General features: G+C 37.6%; 1 protein-coding gene across 1 annotated transcript in view; it reads left to right on the top strand.

Moving 5' to 3' along the window:
* The window catches only part of LOC136866827 (uncharacterized), a 39098-nt gene that overhangs the window by 96 nt on the left and 12229 nt on the right, over positions 1-26773 (top strand). The window contains exons 2-5 of the mRNA XM_068226733.1: positions 21-279; positions 1334-1429; positions 3141-3274; positions 23175-23312. Coding sequence (XP_068082834.1) covers positions 21-279; positions 1334-1429; positions 3141-3274; positions 23175-23312 — 627 coding nt within the window. The remainder of the gene's footprint in view (positions 1-20; positions 280-1333; positions 1430-3140; positions 3275-23174; positions 23313-26773) is intronic.

Below are 26773 nucleotides of genomic sequence, written 5' to 3'. Positions count from 1 at the left end.
GTAGTATATTTCTATTTCAGGTCTCGTTTTGTCAATGATGAAGACACACCTGACATTTTGAGCCAGTTGTCCGATGAAATAGAGGACCCTGCCTTGGACTTTTCAGATGGGGAGGAGGAAATTATGAACGTATCGGATCAGGATCATAACAGTGATACCGAGCAGGAGGCCGATTTGGACAGTAAGATCTTTGAAGACGATAATGAAAGGGAATTTATCTTCGGGAGAGATGGAAGAACAATGTGGTCCACGACGGACTTTTCAAAACTTACTTTGAGGGTAAAATCAAGGAATAATGTAAAAATACTGCCAGGACAGGAAGAGGAGGCAAGGAAGGTATCAACAGAGATTGACTGTTTCATGCAGTTTGATAAACACTGAGACGGTCAATGAACTATTATACTGGACTAATTTGTACATTTCTAGGAAGCTGGAGGAAGTGAATTACAGCCGTGAGCGCGATGCTAAATTTGCGAACCGTAGTGAAATTATGGCATTGCTCGGGGGATAATATGTGAAAGATTTCTTGGATATGGCAACAAAGTTTATTTTTCATCCAGTAATTTTTTTGCTATTATATCTGATCATTTCATTGTATAATTGTGCAAATATTAAAATATGACCATTATTTTAATTTAATTGTGTATCTACTGCTTAATTCATTTTAAATAGGCGCAGTGTTCATGTCCTTATCAGAATTAGTTCACATGTTCATGATTATCCGTTTCAAGTACATTCATATTAATCACTAATACAAATTTTTAATTTTATTTGGAGAATAACATTGAAACAAAACATAAGATGCCGTTAAATGAAATATTTATGCGATTGGAAGCCTGTAAACGACTGAAAACATAACTGGTTGACAAAGTTAACCACGTGCCTGGTAGTATGACAAAAATTGGTGCGTCCGGTCTAGGGTTAATACAGTGACAAAACTTAGTATCCAAATTATATTTATCAGTTTTGACAGTAATATGCCACAGTGTTCCAAAAACTCCCGAAATAACAATAAATGAGTACAGGTACATTCCCTTGATGTTTGAGTTTTGCAGCATTGAAAGATACAATAAGAGAAGAATTTTCTGTTCTTAAAAATGTTGTTCATTTGAACTTTCTCAGTTTTTCAAACGGACAACTGAAATATGCACACTATTATACTGTAAACACAACAGTCATAAAGTTATTAGAGAGTCTTTGCATGTAAATGACACATTAAACTGATGACTGTACTACAGTGTTTATAGCTCTTAAAAAAAAATCTAAGAAACTTTTTATTTGAGCTTAAAAATGGTTCCACAGAAAAGAAAAGATACATGTTTTCTTTCTGCAGATTTCAAGACATGGGCTTATATATGGTTGGAAGTTTATGGGCTGCAATTCTCTCCCTGTTCTTCATGATTCTGTATTTATTGGTAGAATTACAAAGGTAAGATTTCTGAACATTAGTTCTATTGTATTGTTAGTACAGGGTGATTAATTTAAAAGTTCAGGACAGAGTGCCGAGGATTAGGCGGAGGGAAGCGGAGACAGCGAGCGCAGTTCCCGCAATGACAAGCAGGCATAGTCGGCTCAAAGAAGCGGCATGATTATGCCTGTAGAAACTAAATGAAACTGAACTCACTGGCTACATAGATCCTCTGGACAAATAAGTAAATGAATAAAAAAATAAATAAATCAACTAGGAAATTAAACTGAACTCACCAGTAATAAATAAATAAACAAATCAACTAGGAAATTAAACTGAACTCACCAGTATTTACAGATGATGCTGAAAGTGATCTCCTTCAGCTGCAATGCAAGCTTCACATCTTGTAATGAGATTTCGAAACACACTTTGTAGTTCATGGACACCGATAGAACACACAATGTTCCTAATTTCAATTTTTCATTCTTCTGCAGTTCGAGGATTATTCCTGTAAACTTTTCCTTTAAGATTTCCCCATAGATAAAAATCACATATGCTTAAATCAGGCGAACGAGGAGGCCATAAGCCTTTACTGATGATCTAATCATCATCGAACACTTCCTGTAACCATTGTGTAGAGCTACGCACCGTATGGGCCGTTGCACTATCCTGCTGGAAATAGGCGTATCTTTTCTCTTTTTCAGTCAATTCAGCAAAAAATGGTTCCAGAATGTTGTGAACATAACGGTCAGGAGTAATTGTGTCCTGAAAAAATATTGGACCGATAATTCGTCAGGCACTCATAGTGCACCACACACCCCCCTTCACATCGTGCAGAGGTCTCGGCTGTAAAGTATGCAGGTTGTCTGAATCCCAGATTCTATTGTTCTGTGAACTGACATATCCACTCAAATGAAACCAGGCTTCGTCGCTTATAAAAAGAAAGTTCGGATCCACAATACCATCGTGGACACTATTCATTAGCCAATTGCAAAATCGTATTCTTGCATTGAAATCTGTAGGCAGTATGTTATGGACTGAATGAGTCCGATAAGATAGTAAATGTAACAATTTTGTTGCATTAAGTGCTGAAGAAGGTGAAATACCACTTTCCTGAGCTACTCTCCGAAGCGACTTATGTGGACTGACCTGGAGTCCTTCTAGCAAACTGAGGGACAGAGTGCTAAACAGCTGCGCACTGGCAGTGAACACTTCTTATCTCGCCAGTGTTGACACAAGCCATATGGCGCTCGCTCGGGAATTCCTACAGCATGTGAGCTGAAGACTGAACTCTTAAATTATTTTCCCTGTATTATTGTCATTAGCAAGCTTTACATCATGTCTTAACAAGTCATTTCAGCGTTATTAATATAATATCATCATCGTCGGCCAGTACTCGTATCCGAGTTTTCGTTTCTCACCTGCAGTTCCGTAATCCTTAGTCCACATGATGAAAGTGGTGTTGATAGCTTATCAGACCAATTCTTGCATAAAACATGCAGCCACACATGTTGCATCCGATGGAAGGTGGGAGATGTGGCAGTGTTTGACGTAGCTTCTTTCTCTGGCGAGTTTTCTCTTCCTGTCTTCGACGTTCCTGCTCAAACTGTGCAACTGCAGCTGAGATGGTAGAACGACAGCGAGGGCAATCCAATGCGAAAGTATGCCAAATATTTGGGTTTATATCTACTCTTCTCATGGTCTGCTTAAGTTGGTCTTTATATCGCTTCAGAGGAGCACCACGAGTCCTCTTGCCAGTGCTGAGTTCACCACACAGGATTTGCCGAGGGAGTCTGCTGTCACTCATACGATGGATATAGCCTGCCCATCTAAGCTGATGACCAACGATGGTGGCTGTGGCCGTTGGTGAGCAAAAAATCAGTGATGCAACAGAAGTCCTTATTATGTATGTAATGTTATGTAAATTTTATCTTGTCATCATTTTAGGTAAACAAAAACATTTAAAGAACTGAAGAATTTGTGCAAAGCAAATTATTGTATGAAGCTTTCTTATTTAAAAATTATTACATATTTAGGCATATGAAGAAATGGACTATGAAGAAGATTTATGTTCTGTTACATTTCCTGATTTAAATTGTATTATTTTCTTAACTATGGAAAGGGATGTGGAAATTTTATACATGACTTGTGACGCAGGGTGTGCCATGTGTAAGTGGCCCTTTCCTGTCGTTTTGTAATATTCGCTAATATGCAATATGCGATTCCAGAAGATAATTATTATCAATGACCAAAAGTACAAGTGTTTTTATTGGCCAGTATATTATAATTTTTAATTGGTGAATGTGGCAAACTGGAGTGTTGCTATTGGTCATTTGTGATCACTCTATTTCCTGTTTGTGGCTCCTCACGTGTGCGAGTCAATTTGTCCGCGTCTTTGAATTTGGATCACTACAGGGGCGGGCGTGTTTAGCGCCCGTCCCGCAATGGGTCATCAGCCGCGAAAGGTAAGCGCGTTTTTGCCTTATGTTATTTAAATGCATTCTTATTCCCACTTAATGTAAATTCAGTAATTATGTAAAAGTTCATCCCATGTGCCGGAGTTTCCTCTAGTTTTCAGCGATTATGCTAGTCCTCAACATGTTGTTTTCAGAGGCAAACTTTCTTTTCTAAATCTAGTTGTAATTGTAAGTAAAGGATAACACTTTCTTGAATTGTGTAATTAATGTTGTTTCGTTCGAGGTTGTCTCCCTTCATTCTGTAAATTCTGAATCTCTATGTCAAGGTTTGTTCATGATCGAAGACCTTAGTTGTTTTACTTACACTTCTTTGTTTTGTATCTCAAGTATCAGTTAATCCGCAGTTCATTTATTTGTTCATTTCCTTAATAATTATTTGTCTTTTCTCCCCCATAACGTCATACGTTCCCATGGACCTCATAAGGGCTTCCCGCACGTTCCACTCTCCTGTCTTAGTTGTCATTTTTAGGCCTGTAAGTGGTCCTTGTATTTGATGTAAGTTTGCATATCGTAAGATACTCGTCATGTTTCCATGTTTTAATGCGATTCACCCCCACTGCGTCATTTTTCTATCTCCTTATTCATATTATTAAGTATTATATTATTTACTACTACTATTGTTCTATTATTTCTATTTATTATTTATGTACGCGCTCGAAATAGTGGTTACAGTGGCTTCGATACTATTTAGCTTTGCTTTCTGGAGAACTGCTATATTAGTTATATAGCCATCCCATTTGATGTTCATGATGGATCTAAGTTTTTGTTGATGAAAGTGTTCAGTTTCTTGATGTCCCGGTGATATAGGGTCCAGGTTTCACACCCACAGAGTGACGTAGAAATAACAACAATTTGGTACACAATTATTTTCATGCGGATACTTAGATCTTTGTTCTGGAATACATGATGTGTAATATAATAAAATATAATATAATATCTTTGTATGAAAATGTGCTGGGCCTGCATGGTTTTGGTTCCAGGAACCAGGAAGGTGAACAACTTCTAGATTTTTGTGTAAGAAATGGCTTAAAAATAAATAACACCTGGTTCCAAGTATAATTATCTCACAAAATAACAAGGTATAGTTGGGATGGACAATCCAAATCCTTAATAGATTACATAATATCTGATGGAAAAGCTGGTCAAACTATTTGTGATGTAAAGGTTGTACCAAGTGAGAGCTTAGACAGTAACCAGAAACTGCTTCTTGTAATCATCAAAAATGTAAAAATATACACGCCAAGGAAAACTAAATAACCAAAAATTAAAACCTGGGAACTGAAAAAAGTAGAAAATAAAATGATGTATACAAAAAAAAGGTGGCCTCCAAAATACCTGCAGACAGAACACAAGGAGGAAATACAGAGTGGAACAGATTCAAAGAATGTCTTTTTGGAACTGCTGTGGCAAAATTAGTAGTAAAGTAAAGGAAAGAAAAACAGCCTGGTGGAATGATGAAGTAATGAGTGCAGTTCAGAAGAAAAATGAAGCAAGAAGGGCTCAAGTTATAAAGAAATTCAGAAAGGAGATGAAAAAGATGAATTAAAAATGAGTGAATTGCAACAGGCATACAGAGATTGTAGACTGTGAGTGAGCAGATGAAAAACAAAAGTCTTGGATTGGTTTTACAAATACATTGGAAGAAGATAGTAAAGCAAATTCCAAATTGCTGTACAGTGTTATTAGAAATACCAGGAGTAGTTATAAGCAAATAACAGCTTTACAGAAACCAGATGGGAGCATCACTAGGGAAGACACAGAAATAAGAGAAATTATGAAATTGTACTTTGAGAATTTATGCGATGGTATAAAGAAGGACTTCAGTCCTAATGCACAGATTCAGTCAAGCTGCAGTGATAATATATCTAAAGAAACACCACCAACTTCGAGTGAAGTAGAATCAGCCCTTGAAAGGCAGTGCCCTTTTACCATTCATCACTATCATATATGAAATCATAAAAGAAGTGAAGCAGAACACCAACATGGATCTTAACCCTTAACTATTGACGTACATTTTCAGTGACATCAACATGGACGTGAGGTCACTGAGACCGCATGAAAATTAATTTGACTACGGGATGGTTAATGAGATAAATTGCTAGCTGCTTTTATTTGAATAATTACACTTTATTGAACCCAAAACCACAAAAATATTTTCCATTTGTTAATTTGTATAACCCTCATACCTTCAGATTGCAGCCGCAGCAATTTTCGTTATTCAGAATACAATGTTCCATTTAAACACACACATATCCTTTACACTATCAACAAAAATTGACCCTAACTTGGGTATTAAAGATGTTTGATAACCACTGCACTGAAAACTAACAACACATTAGACTGATCTCTTATTGGGGTGGAAATTGCAAGCACTGAACTTGGCCCTCAATGTTACTCTCACTCAACACATTCGAAGCAGATCTTCCTTGTACACTCCAAGCATACTGGTTTTTCACATCTGTAGCACTTGTAATATGTTTTTCTCTTCTTTGCTGGTGGGCACAGACGACAAGTTATCCGTTTTTCAAGCTTCTCCTCGGAAATGTTGATACGCTCCGCAGGGATGCTCAAAATTCTAGAGATAGCGCCTCGAATATCTCGTGGGATCCTGGGATTTGATAATCTTCTTATCATGTGTGGCCTAGTGAGTTGAGCAGCAAGTTCTTTCAGAAAATGTTGCCTGGTCATTTGAGGGCTCTCGCGATAGGACTGATGCAAGATATTCGCATTCACAGCTGCAATATTGATGATACGGAAGAAGACTTCCATCGTCCACTTTCTTGTTCTTCTACCTGTGCAGTAGTTGGCTGACATCTGATCCAAAGTATCTACTCCAGACTTCGTAGAATTATAAAACTGAATCATCTCTTCCTTCCCCGTGTCCGCATCAGTTGCTTTCCCATGGTGCATAGAGGATACTAACAAAACAGCTTTGTTTCTTTTCGGAACGTGTGAGAGAAGAGTTATGTCTTTCGTGAAGCCATACACAGAGGAACCGACCTTTCTCTGCTTGGAAGGCAAGAAGTTAGTTGGAATTGCCTTCTTGTTCTTTCTTACTGTCCCAACATAAGTGAGTCCCCTTTTCCTCAGCTCCTGAACAAGCTCCACTGAGGTGAACCAATTGTCAGCTGTTATATTTCTATTTGTACCCTGTATTGGTTCCGATAAACGAAGAACTGCCTGAGTTGGCTTTGAAAATTTTCTGTCTTCCCTTGAAAGACCTATTCCATCAGTGTCCTTCCCTGCATAAATATATGCATTGTACAAATAACTATTTTTTGAATCGGTTAGGCACATCAATTTCACTCCATATTTCTCAGGCTTGTTCGGAATATACATTCTGAACTTACACCAACCTCTGAAACCAATTAGCATCTCATCTACTGTTGCATTTGTGCCAATGGAGTAACACCTTTGAGAGTTCTGAATCAACATATTCAGAAGCTCAGATATGGGTGCAATAGGATCTGTCTCTCTCCGCTGCGTTCTGTCTTCAGGATTGTCAAAACGCAGGCTGCACAGGAGAATGGAAAACCTTGTACCTGACATCACAACACGAAATATTTCACGGCCCGTACCGTCAGCTGCGAAGACTGAAGCGATGTCCTCTTTGTTAGATTTGAAAACCGCCGAATAAATAAGAAGGCCTAGAAAAGCTTTCATTTCAATTGCGTCAACATTTTGTAATTCTGGTCGGGTAGACTTTCGGTAATTACTTCTCATTGCACTGAGTTTCACATTTGTCCATCGCACTAGTAAGTTCACCATTTCTTCACTAAATATTAGTGTTCATGCCGTAACAGGATCCACACTGTTTCCAACTCGAGCTGAAGGGCGCCAACCGGGAAGGTGAATCACGATATTGGGACGAGGTGTACGCACATTCTGTGGAGGTTCCGCAGACGACCATTTGTACCTATTTCTACCATAAAAACACTTAGAACGTGAATCATCAGGCAGTAGCGCGGAACTTTCATCTTCTTCTCCCTCTCCTTCAGTCTCAGTATCGGTATTGTGATCACTCTCTATTTCACTATCACCATCGTCCACATCACTCATGTCTTTGTCAAACTACTCGGTAATTGTTCCTTCGTAATTTTCATCACATGTTCGGACACTCGCCGAAGTACCTGCACGCTGACTCATTGCTACACACAGCACTATCAACTGAAGACTGCTTCAAACCATGGACGTGCGGTCACCCAGGCCGCTACGAAACTCATCAGTTTCTTATCGCAGCTGCACGGTTATTTATGACAGATAAGATAAATACAGTGGAGAGGTCATCTTAAAATAGAAAGGTACTGCAAGCAAATATACTGGCAGGGCGATAAGTGAGGTGTGGCACGTGTTTACTTTTCCACCGCGGTCATGTTGACCCCACGTTCATAGTTAAGGGTTAAAGCATTTGCTGTGATGAACTAAGTGGAGACATGATTAAAGCTGCTGGCCCACCAGGAATTCAATGGCTATACAGGGTGATAAGGGCAATATGGAAGGATAAAATAATACCACATGACTGGAAAAAGGGAGTTATAGTTCCCCTGTTCAAGAAAGGAAGTCAAAAAAAGTGCAGCAACTAGAGAGGGATTACCTTACTGTCCCATGGTTTAAAAATATTTTAGAAGATTCTTGAGAAAAGATTAAGGAAAATTATTGAACCTCATCTGCAAGAAGAACAGTATGGATTTAGGAAAGATATATCTACTATAGACCTCATATTCACACTGAAAATGATATTAGAAAAACACTGGGAGAAAGATCGTAACTTGACATTTGTGTTTCTAGACATCGAAAAAGCATTCGATAGTGTCCCTAGAACAACTATATGGGAGTGTCTTAAAAAGAAGAATGTATCTATAGAACTCATTCAGAGAATAAAAATGCTTTATGATGACTGCTACAGCTGTGTTCAAGTAGGAAATCTATATTCAGATTGGTTCCAGACATCTAGAGGAGTGCAACAAGGCAGTGCCCTTTCACCATTACTATTCATCACCGTCATGGATGAAATCATAAAAGAAGTGAAGCAGAACACCAACATGGATCTTAAAGCATTTGCTTTTGCAGATGATATAATTATCTGGGGAAATAGTGAGATGGAAGTCCAGGAAAGGCTGAACATCTGGAATGATCATCTGAAAAAATATGGACTGAAAGTAAGTGTTATAAAAACTGCTGCAATGTCTGTTAATAGACACAGAAGTAAAGATAATATAATGTTGGAGGGTGTACAATTGGAAACAGTAAACCAGTATCAGTACCTTGGAATCATACTATCAAGTGACAACAGAATACAGCTTGAAATAAATAACCATATTCAGAAATCCAGTCAATTCTATCAGCAAGTTTGATATCTGCTCTGGAATAAACAAGTGCCATTACGATCAAAACAAACTCTGTTTCGAACATACTTTGTCTCTATATTGACTTATGAGTTGGAAACATGCACAAGTACCAAAAAAAGATTACTTCAGTCTTCAGAAATGAAGTTTCTAAGAAGCATTCTTCAAAAGACTAGGAAAGACAAAGTAAGAAATGAGAAGATTAGAGAACATACATACATACATACATACATTATCATTATAGACTGTTATGCCTTTCAGCGTTCAGTCTGCAAGCCTCTGAGAATTCACTAAACGTCGCCACAATCCTCGATTTGCAACTAGTGTTGTGGCTTCATTTAGTTCTATACCTCTTATCTTTCAATCGTTAGAAACCGAGTCTAACCATCGTCGTCTTGGTCTCCCTCTACTTCTCTTACCCTCCATAACAGAGTCCATTATTCTCCTAGGTAACCTGTCCTCCTCCATTCGCCTCACATGACCTCACCACCGAAGCCGGTTTATGCGTACAGCTTCATCCATCGAGTTCATTCCTAAATTAGCCTTTATCTCCTCATTCTGAGTACCCTCCTGCCATTGTTCCCACCTGTTTGTACCAACAATCATTCTTGCTACTTTCATGTCTGTTACTTCTAACTTATGAATAAGATATCCTGAGTCCACCCAGCTTTCGCTCCCGTAAAGCAAAGTTGGTCTGAAAACAGACCGATGTAAAGATAGTTTCGTCTGGGAGCTGACTTCCTTCTTACAGAATACTGCTGATCGCAACTGCGAGCTCACTGCATTAGCTTTACTACACCTTGATTCAATCTCACTTACTATATTACCATCCTGGGAGAACACACAACCTAAATACTTGAAATTATCGACCTGTTCTAGCTTTGTATCACCAATCTGACATTCAGTTCTGTTGAATTTCTTATCTACTGACATCAATTTAGTCTTCGAGAGGCTAATTTTCATACCATACTCATTGCACCTATTTTCAAGTTCCAAGATATTAGATTGCAGGCTTTCGGCACAGTCTGCCATTAAGACCAAGTCGTCAGCATAGGCCAAACTGCTTACTACATTTCCACCTAACTGAATCCCTCCCTACCATTTTATACCTTTCAGCAGATGATCCATGTAAACTACGAACAGCAAAGGTGAAAGATTACAACCTTGTCTAACTCCTGTAAGTACCCTGAACCAAGAACTCATTCTACCATCAATTCTCACTGAAGCCCAATTGTCAACATAAATGCCTTTGATTGATTTTAATAATCTACCTTTAATTCCATAGTCCCCCAGTATGGCGAACATCTTTTCCCTTGGTACCCTGTCATATGCTTTCTCTAGATCCACAAAACATAAACACAACTGCCTATTCCTCTCGTAGCATTTTTCAATTACCTGGCGCATACTGAAAATCTGATCCTGACAGCCTCTCTGTGGTCTGAAACCACACTGGTTTTCATCCAACTTCCTCTCAATGACTGATCGCACCCTCCCTTCCAAGATGCCAGTGAATACTTTGCCTGGTATACTAATCAGTGAGATACCTCGATAGTTGTTGCAATCCTTCCTGTTCCCTTGCTTATAGATAGGTGCAATTACTGCTTTTGTCCAATCTGAAGGTACCTTACCAACACTCCACGCTAATTTTACTACTCTATGAAGCCATTTCATCCCTGCCTTCCCACTATACTTAACCATTTCAGGTCTAATTTCATCTATTCCCGCTGCCTTATGACAATGCAGTTTATTTACTATCCTTTCCACTTCCTCAAGCATAATTTCACCAACATCATTTTCCTCCTCCCCATGAGCTTAGCTGTTTGCAACACCACCAGGATGATTTCCTTTTACATTGAGAAGATGTTCAAAATATTCCCTCCACCTCTCCAGTGATTCCCTGGGATCTATTATGAGTTCACCTGAATTACTCAAAATGTAGAGAACAAACTGGAATAAATCAGTCCCTGAAGTAGACCATAACTACGACACGTTTCCAATGGTTTGGTCACGTCAAACGTATGACAGAATGAAGAACTGAGAAACAATGGTTGCATACTGAGATTACTGGAATGAGACCTGTTGGAGACCTAGGAGGAGATGGCTGGACCAAGTGAAGGAAGATATCATATCCAAAGGAATCAACTGAGATGAAGTCTTGAAGGAGCAGTGGTACATGAATAGACTAAAAAGGAGAGCGTTCGTAAACCACACCTAGGAAACTGGAGTGGAAACTTGATAACGATGATGATTTTTGTTAAAAATCTAATTAAACTAATCTTATCCCATAATTCCAGCTTAAAAGAATAAGAATAAAAGTAGACTCTCTAGGGACAATCTGGAGTGAGGTAGTGGTGGTGATTATTGTTTTAAGGAAAAGTGCAACTGGACAACCATCTTTAATGTGCAGTGAGTGAGTTATCTTATACAGCTTATCCAGTATGTATACAAATTTTAGCCATACCTTATACAACAAATGATTTGTTGCTACAGATATTCTCATTTTGATGTCAGTGGTGTCAACAATATAAGTTTAATAAGAAGCAGATGAAAATGTTGGTGGATATGATCATTGCTTTAAATGGAAGTACAACTAAATAACCATTCATTTAGTTATTTTTCCGGGTTGAACTGTGTTGTTGTTTTCTGTTTCAGTTTGCCGATGTTTCAAATACATTGGAGTATTCTTTGTCAAGGTGACTGAAATACCCCTACTCGATCCAAGGTAATCAGTCGCCCAGGCAGCAATCACACTACGAGGGTGGTTTCTGACCTTGGTCTTATATATCCTACACTTTCTGGCTGACGTAAGTCCCTGGCTGTCTCATGAGAATTCTGGAAAGCATGTGTCACAGCCAGATAGTGGGACTTGACCACGCTGCTATGTAATTAGAGGTTCATCCTGCATGTATATGTTGTGGTCTGTATGTCTTAATCTATGTATGATAGGCATCCGAGAATTGCTGATTTTATAACCTCCTTCTAAATTCATATTGTTTGGGTTTCTCTTGATTTCGATAGCCTCACAGATTTTCCTTTCCAGATTCCAAGGGATAGTTGCTAGGATCTTGGTCTTGTCAAGTAATATTATGTGTCTTGTTTCATATGAATGATTAGATGTATTCTTTTAGGTGGGTAGAGATCAGACGTTTTGTTTCACCAACATAGCACGTTCCGCAGCTACCTTTATTGCAGTATACTCCAGGAGCCTGTAGTTCTGTTGTGTCTTTTACTGGTGGTAGATAACCGGCTAGCTTTATGTCGTATTTATTCAGTATCTTGCCGATCCTGTCTGAAGTGTTACTAATGTATGGAAGTATCGCTGTTTTCAGGCGTGTCAGTTCTTCTTTCCCGTTGTTTTCTTCTATGGTGATCTTTTCTTTGTTTTCTTCTGATTTTCTAAAGAAGTGTCGGATGTTATTGAGCGAGTAGCCATTTCTCCTGAGGGCTCTCTTGAGGTGTTCTTTCTCTTCTTCGAGGTGTTCTGCATCTGATATCGCTCTGGCCCTGTTAACAAGTGATATTAGAACAGACTGCTGTGATGGGTGGTGATGAGAAAAGGCATGCAGGTACTTGTCTGTGTGTGTGGGTTTCCTGTATATTGCGTGACTCAGAGTCCCATTGATGTTGCATTTTACTAGGACATCCAGGAATGGTAGTTTTCCATTTACCTCAATTTCCATGGTGAACTGAATATTTATGCGAATAGAGTTGAGATGGTCTAGAAATAGCTACAGGTTGTTGCTCCCGTGAGGCCAGATCACAAACGTGTCATCCATATAGCGGAGAAAACATTTTGGTTTCAGGGTAGATGTGGCTAAGGCTTTCTGTTCAAAGTGTTCCATATATATGTTTGCTATTATCGGGAGAGTGGCGACCCCATCGCGGCCCCTTCTGTCTGTTCATAGAACTTCCCATTAAAGTAGAAATAAGTGGCATTAAGGCATTCTTTAGCTAGTGTTGACAGATCTTCTGGAAGTTTCTGGTCTAATAGCAGAAATACTTCTGTTAGCGGCACCTTGGTGAAAAGTGATGTGACGTCAAAACTTACTAATAAGTCCATACTTTCGATTGACACACACTGACTACATACTGAAAATAGAACAATTACTCACTGATTCTGCATACAGGAAAATAAGAAACCCTATCAACCGCATTAAGAACAAACTCCACAGACTAGTAAAAGATTCCAGTATTCCAGCTGAAATACAGAAGAAACTGATTTCCTCAGATCCGATATCTCCTAAACTATATGGCCTCCCAAAAATCCATAAAGAAGGCATACCTCTGTGACCTATCATGAGTGTTATAGGATCTCTGACGCACGATATCGCCCGTTACCTAGCCGGACTACTTCAGCCACATACAGGACACACTGAAACCTACAGTATGTGAACCTGAGATTTAATTAATTTTGACATGTAAACACCAAATGTGTCACCAGAGATCTTTTACATGCGGACATCGTACGACATGGAGTGACGAATGGACTTTTTTCTGCCCTTCAAAAATCTGACTACCTCTGCCGGGTTTGAACCCACTATCTTGGGATCCGGAGGCCGACACTCTACCACTGATCCACAACAAATACACGCAGCATGAACCTCTAATTACATAACAGTGTGAGCAAGTCCCACTACCTGGCTGTGACACATACTTTCCAGAATTCTCATGAGACAGCCAGGGGCTTACATCAGCCAGAAAGTGTAGGATATATAAGACCAAGGTCAGGAACCACCCTCGTAATGTGATTGCTGTCTGGAAGACTGATTACTTCGGATCGAGTAGGGGTATTTCAGTCACCTTGACAAACAATACTGCAGTGTATTTGAAACGTTGGCAAACTGTACGTAATGTACAGAAAACAACAACATGGTTCAACCCGGAAAAAGTACTAAAAATGTCTATACATTGTGGAAGCTTCACTTGTAAGATAAATAACCATTCCCTCTTAACTCTAATCAGAAGAGAATAAAAGGAAGAGGCCTGCCTCCTAATGAAAGGGAATCATCACACTATATTCGTTCATTCATTAGTGCCTTGTTCAGCAGCAATGTTAGAGCTCTAGGCCCTTACTTATGCTTAACCTCAATGTTAACAATCTAAAAAGAAAAAGTAGGTAAAATATAAATAAAGTAATAGAATTAGGAATTATTTAAATAACAAACTAAATTAGTACTAAAAAGTGACATTTCCAAATTTAAGATTTATGTAGGCCTAAATATTGAATCCAATACCCAGTGATTGACTAGTGATGGTAAGGCCCTTGTTAGACAGTTTCAACACTACCATCGATAATGTTCACTACCCTGGGAAGAATCTTTCACTTGTTCAATCAGTGATTGTGTGGAGAGGAAGATTATTATTCTGACAATAAGTAAAAAGGAAAAGGCACAAATATGGCATCAAGTTGTACATGTTGACCAGTCTGATGATATGATACCGCACGTTATGGTATACACAGATCAAGCTGATGATGTGGGTAGTAAGAGACATGCCACTAATGTTGTACTGAAGTTGATGGAGGGAAAACTAAATGTAGGACACTTTCTCTTCAAGGACAATTTCTACAATAGTTACAACTTAGTCATGCAGTTGCTGAATGCCAATAGCTACTGCACTGGAACATCGCAAACGTAATCCTAAACAAGTGACAAAAGCAAAACTCTGAACAGGTGGACACAAATCCCAGAATGCTAAGTGGAAGGATAAGAGAGATGTTCTCTTCATTTCTACAGAATTTGAAGATGAAATGGTCGAAGCTGTGAACAAGAGAGGTCAAACTAAGGAAAAGCCAAAAGCAATACCACAGTATAATCTCTTGGTATCTGGTGTTGATCAGAAAGACCAAATGCTAGCATATTATCCCTCCATTGATGGATTTATTAAAAAGAACTAGAGTTTTAATAAAAGCCTCTTCAAGTAGTAAAAATGACAAGTGATAAGTCAGTGAGCACTAAACTTTGCTAGAAAAAGTAACAAAGGGAATGGTATCTGTAAATAAGCAAAGAGTACTAATTGGTAAAGTTTCAAGCATATAAAAAAGATGAACCGATTAAGTATTATTCAAATATTCATATAGTATTGTTGGGGAATATGATTGTGATAGTTGACAGTAACAAAAGGAACAGTATTGGTGGTCTGCAGTTGAACTTTCACAAAAGTGTAATGGTACAAGGCCAATAAAGCCAGCCAAGCTTAAGGATTTGCTTGAACTACTTGAATATCTCCCTCCAAGATATCATCAGTATTACAGAGAACTGACAGCTGGCAATGGCCAAGAAGTTGCTGGGGAATCATTCTCCATTGCATTAGAATATGACCCATATGACTGATGAAATAGTTGTTCATGAGGGAAAAAAGTTATATCATATTCCAAAATAAGTTTGCAGCACCTTTATATTATAGTGTACTGTATATAACACACTTTTTTCTTTTCTTTTTTTTTTTTTTACTTGGCAGGTTCGATCCTGGCTCTGTCTGGTGGTATTTGAAGGCGCTCAAATACGTCGGCCTTGTGTCGGTAGATTTAGTGGCATGTAAAAGAACTCCTGGAGGACTAAATTCTGGCACCTCAGCATCTCCGAAAACCATAAAAGTAGTCAGTAGGATGTAGAGCAAATAACATTAAATTTTATTAACACTTATTTTGTATTGTATGATCACAAAATAAAGGTCAGTTACAAATCTAAGGTGAATTGTTATAGCTAGGTCAATGAAAAAGTCATTTCTCTTCAATTTTTTATAATCCTGTTTTTCCAAGCACCCTCCATTTTTAATTTTAATGTGGGATAATTTAAAGATATTACACTGAGAAAAAATAATGAAAACATTTTGGTATAAATTTTTTTCTGGGCACATGCAAAAGTTGCTTTATCTCTTTTCTGACAAAATGATGGTTTGCCCATTTTTGCAAGTACCGTTTCAATTGTACAATAGGTGTATTGAACCAAAAAGCATTGTTAGATAGGCGCCAACCAGTTATATAAAAGGACTCAGACTGAACACTCTACACCTGCACCTTCTCTGTTCACATTCCATTAAGGCAATGTAAATTTTTAAAAAGTTACAGTTGTATCGTCAAGGAAGACCTTACCACGGAAAGGATATGTTATAATTGTGTGTGTGCAAGAAGATTTAGTGGAGGCACATGCTTGTATGAATTATGAAATAATGAAGTAGCTAATGTTGATTCGGTAGTGAGAAATATTAATGTGAAAAATTATAATTGCGTGCGTCATTGATCCACGTGTTTCTTACAAGGCGAGTGTGCTTTTCTTTAACAAATAGGTGTTTTTTGAGAAGCAGAAATATGATAGTTTGTTAACATACAGGTTCAAGTTTCAGATACACCATTGTGTGTATATGTGCACCAGCAAGAGGATGGAAGAGATGAAGCAGTAAACCAACCCATGTGGGAGGCCAACAGGATGATGTCGTAAACTTTATCCCAAGTAAAATTATTTCTTGAATAAAATACTGTGTCCACCTATTCAATACAATTATATTTTGTAGTGGTTAAAATCAACATGAATTATAAACTACTACAAAATATAATTGTATTGAATAGGTGGACATAGTATTTTATCCAAGAAAGAATTTTACTTACTGTATCTTCAATATGAAACAAAATGAGATTAGTTACTTGTAAACTTTATCCCATACCGAAGGACCAGATGTAGTATGGCACTTGGCATTCATGGTCGTCATATTGAAAGACCAAAGCAAAGTGATTGAAATGCTGTGAAGCGGGTAATGCATTACCTTGCTGCAACAATCTTCACATGGAAATTTAGAGTTGAAATGTTATGTGGATGCTAACTAGGCTAGTGACAGGATAAGTTAAGTGATCATTTCTTTTTTTCCTTGTATCTTTGTTATTTATGTGATTTATTTTCAGGTATAAGATCCCTCTTTTCAGATTTCCAGAGTTAATTTAGATAATTTTATGAATAGGATAGGCCAAGTTTTATGCACATTCAACAAGCTTGAAGGAGTTTAGTTAGAGTCATCAGATTATATTAAAGAATTTATATATTAACCCCTAAAGTGTGACGTGCAATAGCCTGGGTTGCGCCCACAGCATGCTTTATTTCTAGCCTACTTCCAACGCTTAGTGCTGTATCGTATGAATTTCACTATAATTTCCAAATGAGCAGCAATAAAATTATCAAAAATGTGCAATAACAATAACACATCACATACATGATATGATAAAATATATTATGAACTGATGAAAATGAAATAGCGGAAAAACACATTTACTTCCAGCATAAAATAAACAGCTATTATTTTCATTAAGTTTCAAAATATCCACAGAGAATATACATAGAACAAAGAACTGTGGAGTTAAGTCCAGCACCGCTGTATGACGTTAATGTAGTGAAAGATGGCTGCTAATTTTGATATCTAAGAGAAGAATTTTCTTCATAAACATATACTAAACTCATTATCCCTGGACAGTTGCATGTCCATACTGGGACTGTGTTATAGTCACCCTGCATGCATTCGCATACCTTGGCCTATTATCACGTATTACATCATCAACGTCACTACTTTCACTGGAAGTTATAGTGATCTCATCCTCTATGTCACTATCACTCCCTGAATTTTCACTACCACTATTAACTAGTAAATTAGCTATTTCAGTGCCATCAATAACTCCATCAGGATTTGTCATCTTTACAAAAAAAATCTCAAAACATGCACAGAATTCTAAAATAATAAATTATTGTAAGGATATGGGACATCTCTGGGCAAAAATAGTTAGCTCTGAGTGTAGTGGAAAGCTACCTCTTCCTGGTGTCTCTTGACAAAGCAAATAACTATTACAAAATCCATGTGGTGGGCATTTAAAATCCCACACAGTACCATTCTACCGTACACACTGTGACCATAACAGGCCAGTGGGCGCACTAGCTTGCCATAAAACCTGGGGATTTAATATAGGTCATCAGAGTTTTAAATTTACATTGTAGTATGCAGTATCTCTAAGATTGTGGGATTAAATTTAAATCTTCAGAAAGTTAATAAATATCTAGGAATTGATGTGTTGGATATATTCAGAATTAATAATCACATAGGGAAGAGAGGGGCAATTGCATGCATCTAAGGCAAAACACCTGTATAGGTACTATGTTGGATCCAAAATTTCTACAATACTTCAGTATAATAGGAAATATAGTTAAGAATACGGAGTGTAGAAAACAAGTACACAAGTAGTAAAGTTCCCAAGTCTTCTATCAAAATATAGAAATTGGTTTTGCGTACCATTACCCAGCCATGTGGGGCAATAGCACGCATGTAATTCTTTCACCACAGAAGAGACAAATATCATTGGTAGTGTTCCTCCATGACAACCCAGACACCACTTCTTCCATGTAATCATCATCATCAACACCTTAACAAAGTTCATCATCACATATTTCATCTGATGAACTGTTGTTGTCTTGGAAAAGTACCTTCCTTGTCTTCTTCATGTTCGTGAATTTGCAACTCGAGTCTTCTTGGCAATGTGTATAATCATTTCTTTCTTTTCTTTTCAAACTCCTCTAATACTGACGTTCTGGGTGTGGCTGTCAAAATTTCAGAGTGCTGCTTAGGACCAGACCTTTGTGTTTTCGCACAAAATGTTAAGGTTCTGATAGGGATAGGAGAGGAATTGTACAACAACAATTCTGTTTTCCTTGCAGAAATTAAAGGAGAAAAGTGATGTGTGACTCGAAAAGAAGAGTTGGATTCTTCACCGATGATTGCGTGTGTGCAGCGAAATGCTTGAGCCACGTCAGGAACAAGTCTTCATTCATCCATCCTGACTTGGAGCACATGTAAATGCTTCCTGGAGGGCCTCCATGTGTTATTGCAGTGGACATCCTCACACCAGGATATATATTGGTACATAATTACCCTAGGATTCATGGTGAAACATACAGTAATATTTTGTCCTCGTTCTAAGCTGGTCACTGTCCTTACTTGCTTTTGACCTTTGTGGGCAATTATTGGAGGTGGCTTCTGGACAGTCAAAATGCTGGTTTCGTCAACATTATAAATACGTGGCGGAGAAAACTTACGTTTTTTCACTGACAGTCAAGAGATTATGATAAAGTCTGTCAACTTCTGTTTTATTAAATGATAAAATTCTGTTTACGCTAGTTGCTTCGTGTTTCCGCAGACTGAGTTCTGGGTTTCTTGTCAAGAAACCTTGCAGCCAGTCCTTGCCGGCCAGCTAATTTAGTAGTGGTGTTAAAATTGTTAGAAAGATTGTTCCTGTCCGCAAATTCTTAGGCAACACGACGTAGTTCAATCATCGTTATGCCGTAACATAGCCTAGCCAACTTAAGACGGCGAGAAGTGAATTGTACCCACTGAAGGGATAATGAGATGCAGTGCACGTATGATTACCTCTCTAGACACCTTCATACCTTCTGTTCTGCCATTTTATAACCGATGAAGGAAAAATGGAAATCACGTGTGTATCACAAGATATCGCATTTCACATTAAGAAAACTGAAGACTTTCAAGAAAAAAGTGGACAGTTTAGTATGTACCTTAATATAAATTCAACTCTTCTGATGTAACAAAACTAATATTTCTGCACAGCACAAGAAACATACGCAACTCAGGCTGACATTCTGCTCACATCAACGTTATGGTGATTCCCCATTAAATTGAAGCAGATTACAGAATGCTTGCTACCATGGGAGGGGATTTAGAGGGTTGCGTCCCATTACGAGACGTGTCCCATTGCCCCTCTCTCCGCTACTAATACTAAAATGGACCACGACCTAAATAAACCAAGCAAAATATATGAAATATGTATGTTTGCACTCAGTCAGATTATCATGTTGTAAGGGATCTGCTAAGATGAAGAGCATTTAAGAATATTGTGTGTATCCATTCATTGGAATTCAAGAGGACAAACTCGGGCAAACATTGGTTTATAGGTAGGGGAGTTAGGGATCGGAATAACGTACAAAGGGAGATGTTCAATAAATTTCCAATTTCTTTGTGATCATTTAAGAAAAGGTTAGGAAAACAACAGATAGGGAATCTGCCACCTGGGCGACTGTCCTAAATGCAGATCAGTAGTGATTGAGTGATTGATTGAAGATTTCTCAGTGAGACTATGGTAGGCTTAAATTTGAATTGCATGATATTGCTAAGACAGATTGGGTAGTAATTCCTTCATAATGATGTATTCAGGTGTAGTTGTATTATGATTTATATGCTGTGACAAGGTGTGGTAATAGTCTTTGATGATATAGATGGGTGCCCATACCAGGGGGGCAAGGTGGGGCCTCGGCCCCCCCTAGCTTTCAGGGTAAGGCAAAAATCTAGACTAGTCAGGTGTTTTCCTTTCAAGAAAATGATTTAAAAGTCAGTATTACGTAGAAGCAGTAGTACCGTTCCCCACCAACAGGCAGGAAACACCGTGGGTTATTCTACCACAGAATACAAGTTGCCATTTATCTTCCAAAATATTAAAAATACTACGTACCCCCAGGTCTGCTCCCCACCCCGCTACAAACTGTCATATGGCCGCTGATAATGATATATATGAACTTAATATAGTTCTCCACGTCATAATATGATTGAAGTCTTCGATGATATAGAAATGTGATATAAAATAGTACAGGGGTCTTCAAATATGTATATGATGAGCAAGCTGTGATATTTATGATGAAAATAGAATGATCATCAAAGGTATTGACCACAAGTGAAGTTTCATGTTTCATGTATGAATTCCGAAAGTGATTCCATGATGTTCATGTATAGTGTCCTTTTTATATCTTGCATGGATCTGTCCATTGTCATGGTCATATAGGGTACCCATGTTATCACAGTCTACCACAGTTAAAGTATGTGTCAACTGTGCTATTGTCAAAGTGACGTCTTCAAAAACGAGCTATGTTTTGTTTGGATAAAGAAATCATGTATTACTTTACGTGAATCCATTACAACAAATTTTGAATGGAAATATTTGAGATTTTAAAGTCATCCAAATGAAATCTAATCATGTTATGTACAGGTATTAGAAGCATAATTATCTACAGTTGTTGGGATTTCCATTATTTTGTGTGTAGTATGATAATAATATCAAAATAATGATCAAAAAAGTAATGTAAAATTATTTTCTTTTTCAGGATCTCTGGCAGTATTGTTATATGCTTAGAGCATTATATGATACCTGGGCAACCTCTTCTCAAGTTTAGCTACTTTATTTTAGCGTTAATATTTATTACTTGTAATAAGGATCTTATATACCTCATGAGGAGAGAAATCTTTTACCCAAAGGAAAATAAAGAAATACCACTAATGATTATCACGACACATGCAATCAGAATTGAATTCCAAGACAGTATTTATTTTCTAAATTAACCTTGTGATGATTTAAACTCATTTGTACGATTGTTTTGTCTGGTTAGGTACCATTTGTTTGGGTTTTAAGAATCTTCATTGTTGTAAACGATCAGTGAAATTTATAGATGCATAAACATCATTGTAAAATGTATACACTCATTCAATATTGATGTTATTGCTACCAATTGATCTATGTTAACAACAATGCCATTTGTTCTACAATGATATTAATTCAATCTCCAGCTACGTTATATTTCTTCTTGTACCTCATTCTAGATTCGCTTTTATTTAATAAAGAAATGTTTATTTTGGTGTTTTTCTAAGCAAGCCAATGGTTTTATAATTTTGTTGTGTAGCATAGAATGTTTTACCCAAATGCAACATTAGAATGATGGTGGAAAAACACCCGATAACCTGTTCAACACCCCTACCACCTGTGCATTGGTTTCATGTTACATATATTTCATTCCGCCCTGAGCTTAGCTGTGCCTGAAGGATAAATATAACATATGACATAGACAGACAAATATTATATGGATGCATTGTTTCCACACCAGGCAAATGCTCGGGCTGTACCTTAATTAAGGCCAAGGTCACTTCCTTCCCACTCCTTACCCATCATCACCATAAGACCTATCTGTGTTGGTGCAGTATAAAACTAAATGTAAAACAAAAACTGACTGCCCACTTTTCACAGTTCTTCCAGCACCCGAAGAACTGCATGTCATCTACAGGGTATGCCCTAACCTATTTTAAGGGTGGTTTTGTTGTACTATCATAAGTATAGACTATTATCATGATGGGGTTGCCACTCCCAAAGGCATTTTAGAGCTACGGTCAGTGATCCTTCAGGCCACTTTTGATATAGAGAACAGATGCCTTCTGTAGGTGCTTCCCTGAAGGACAGTTGATACAGTTAATGGGTTGCCACATCTGCTATCTCTGCTGTACCAAAGCTCACCTTCTCCACCTTCGACAATATTGAGGTCTTCACTTGTAACTCCGAGCTAGGACCCATACCAGGTAGTAGGTACACACCAGCTCAGTGTGCCCTGGGACTTGCACACGCAGGGTCACCACTCCCTGTGGTAAGGATGCCTCTAAACAGGGTCCCTACCTACTACCTAATTAATGGTATTCTATATGAAGCAAAGGTAGTGGTGTACAGTGAGATAAGTGGGGGTGGATAAGTTATCTAGGAGATTTATAGATTTGGTTAAGGAGGGTCACAGAGGTAAAGAAAGACCTAGCAGATGATGGTAGACATGATATTCAATGATCTCAAATCAAGAGATGTGCAAGTGAAAGATATCACAGTTCAATTGTGAAATATAAGATTATGAAAACATAGTTCATTGACAGAAGTTTTCAAAGTAAATCAATCAAAGTCATAGTATCCTACATTTACAAATAGTATATTCACCTGTATGCTACAGTATCCCACACTTCACATGGTAGCTTTCTTGGGAATTAATGTGCAGAGTTTGAAAATTACAGTATCTCTTTATTTTTCAGCTTCTAATCCAACTTCTCATATATGCAATAAAAGTTATCTTGTTTACTTTCAATGTTCATTTTTCTCTCCAGGTTAAAGAGGAGCTTATTGGATCCAGGAACAAGAAATGAATGTAATACACCAAATCCACCCCCATATGAGATAAAAGCAAAGAAATCAGATTTTTTTACATTCAATCAGTATTATCAAACTAAACTCCAACTAAGCAAGTAAGTAATTCTTCAACCACTGTATTTCTTGTAATCTTATATTTGTCAACCAGCTGTTACCCGTGGCTTCACTCGCAACAATTTCGTAATTTGATATAATTAGTCGTTCCTCGGTACTGCACTAAGACATCATCTGAAAATCCCTAAAGTATGTATAAAAATTCAACAAAAAATTGTGTTTCATTTGTTCCAGAATCTCTTTGTAAACTACGTTTGTGGTATTGCCTTTTACGGCTAAGATGACTAGGCTTCTGGCAGAGTTAACTCTTGAACGTACCGTGTGTATGCATAAGATTTTTCCGGTTTTTGTGGCAAAGAAAACACGTAATTTTCAAGGGAAATTCATCTTTTGTTTATTCAAAATATTGGCCAACGGCTTCTTCACACTTCGCCCATCTTTCAGGTAAGTTATGAATACCATGCCAGAAAAACTGCTTGTCTTTTGTGGCAAACCATTCGTCGAACCATTTCCAACTTCCTCAAAATTGCTGAAGAGCTGCTCTGTGACCGCGTGCCCCATTGATACGAAGAGGTGATGGTCAGATGGAGCCAGGTCGGGATAGTACGGCAGGTGCGGAAGGATGTTCCATCCAAGCGATTTCAAGGTGTCTTTCACTCGTTTTGCTGTGTGAGATGGCGCATTGTCGTGTAGCAAAACCACTTTGCCATGTCTTCTGGCCTATTCCGGTCGTCTTTCAATCAATGCATGATTTAAATTAATCATTTGATGGCGATAACATTGTGCATTAACGGTTTCGTCGGGCTTCGAGAGTTCGTAATACACAATGCCGCTCTGGTCCCATCAGACGCAAAGCATGGTCTTCTTGCCAAAGTGATTTGTCGAAACCATGTCTAACATGTTCTAATCGATGGAGCATGTTCACCATATGTTTCTACCAACAAACAATGACTTTTCACAGCCTCTTTCTTTTGATTAAATAATAAAAGCCATGTGTGCATCAAATGTCCTTTCTCAGGCACAAACGTCGACATGATCACTGAACAAACAACCCAGATGCTAGTGTTTGGTGGACTCAACTTGTTTGCATCAATAGGTTAATGTCAGATAAACAAACTGATGTAGTCAAATTCATACGCTGCGTACTGTTCGCTGGTGTCATCACTTAGTGGAACCGGAAAAGACTTATGCATACACATGGTAGGCTTACGACATGGAACTCTATAAGCAGTCCTCTCTCAAGTAAAAAAAAAAAAGTGTATTTTCAAAGGATCCAAATGCCAATTTTCACATCTGTAATATCTTCAGGTTTTGAGATATAAGTATCCTCATAAAAAGAGTTCAACTCCTTCTTCACTTCTTTCCACCCACACCTCTTAAGTGGAGTTTCCGAAAATAAAAATATGTGCTTCTTTATTTTGAAGGATGTTCCAAATACCAATTTTCACGTTTCAAAGGATTCAACCCCATTTTCGGTCTTTCTCACTCCCTCCCCCACCCCGCACCTTTAAGTGGATTTTCTAAAAACAAAAAATGCTTGTTTCATTCTTTTTAAAGGAGATTCCAAATACCAGTTTTTACACCTGTAACATGAAGTTTTGAGATATACTCATTTTAAAAATCCACCCCATTTTCACTTCTTTTAACCCTATTAAATGGATTTTCTGAAAAAAATATGTGTTTCATTATTTTTAAAGGAGAGTATATGTACCAATTTTCACATCTGTAACATCTTCACTTTGAGATATAAGCATCTTCATATAAAGGATTCAATGCCCTTTTCCCTTATTTTTGCCCCTTAAGTGAATTTTCCAAAAACAAAAAATATGTGTTTCTTTATTTTTAAAGGAGATTCCAAATACCAATTTTTATATCTGTAATATTTTAAGTTTTTGAGATATACTCATTTTCAAAATTCACCTTATTTTCACTTCTTTTAACTCCCCTTAAGTGGATTTTCTGGGGGAAAAAATGCTTTCTTTATTTTTAAAGGTGACTCCAAATACCAATTTTTATACCTGTAACATATTAAGTTTTTGAGATATATTCATTTTAAAAATTCACCCACTTCTTTTAACCCCCTTAAGTGGATTTTCAAAAACAAAAAAATACCTGTTTCTTTCTTTTTAAAGGAGATTAAAGGAGATGCCTTCTACCAATTTTTACACTTGTAACATGTGAAGTTTATGAGATATACTCATTTTAAAAATTCACCTCCCTTTTTACTTTTTTCACCCTTTTAAGTGGGTTTTCCAAAAAAGGGTATTTCTTTATTTTTAAAAGAGTTTTCATGTACAAGTTTTCACGTCTGTAATATCTTCAGTATTTTAGATATAAACATCCTCATATAAAGGATTCAACCCCCTTTTCACTTATTTCTGCCCCCTTATGTGAATTTTTTGAAAAAAAAAAAACATGTTTCTTTATTTTTAGAGCAGATTCCTAACACCAATTTTCACATCTTTAAACTGTTCAGTTTTTGAGATCTAGATATACTCATTTTAAAATTCATCCCCCCTTTTCACCCCCTTAGCAACAGAATATCCAAAAATCCTTTGGTAGTGACCACCTTACACTGTAATATAAATATGTTCCCTAAATTTCATTTCTTTATGTCCAGTGGTTTTTGCTGGGCGATGATGAATCAGTCAGTCAGTCAGGACATGTTATTTTATATATATATAGATTAACATTAGAAGTCATTTATAGTATTATATTTTATGGATGTTAGTAAGACTAGATAAACAATTGATAGGGAATCTGCCACCTGGGCGACAGGCCTAAATGCAGATCAGTGGTGACTGAGTGACTGATTTTACTTCATCTAAAAATATTCTCGCAGGCACAAATCAGTCTTATGCACAAATAAGCCAGTCCCGCAATCTTCGGGTAGCAAGCCTATCTCTGATTCTGACACCTAGGTTTGATTCCCGGCCAGTTCATGGATTTTTACCTGAATCTGAAGGCTAGTTCGAGGTCCACTCAGCCTACATCGGAACAGTTGAGGAGCTATCTGCCAGTGAGATAGTGGCCAGAGTCTAGAAAGCCATGATTAATAGCTGAGAGAATTTGTCATTCTCACCATGAACCACCTCATAATCTGTAGGCCTCTTAGCTGAACGGTGGTTGCTTGGTAGACCAAGGCCATCAGGGCTGTAGTGTCATGGGAGTTGTTAATACACAAATGCATGAAATGGAATTTTGAGGAAATGCGATATAAATTTTTCACCTTTTCCTTCAATCAATTGATCAATCAAAATCAATCAATCAGTCCATCAGTGATCTGTAGTTAGGGCTGTTGTCAAGCTGACAGATTCCCTATCAGTTATATACCTAGTTTTCTCTTGAATGATTTCAAAGAACTTGAAAATTTATCAAAATTTTTCTTAATAAATTCCTGTCCCTAATTCCTCTTCCTATAAATTAATATTTGGCCCAATTTGTCCCCTTGTATTCCAACTGTATCTATATATTATGACGAATAACGGCCGAGAGGAACCAT

Source organism: Anabrus simplex, chromosome 3 (assembly GCF_040414725.1).
Source record: "Anabrus simplex isolate iqAnaSimp1 chromosome 3, ASM4041472v1, whole genome shotgun sequence".
Lineage (NCBI taxonomy): Eukaryota > Metazoa > Arthropoda > Insecta > Orthoptera > Tettigoniidae > Anabrus > Anabrus simplex.
The sequence above is the reverse complement of the archived record's forward strand: the minus strand, read 5'-3'. Positions and strand labels throughout refer to the sequence as shown.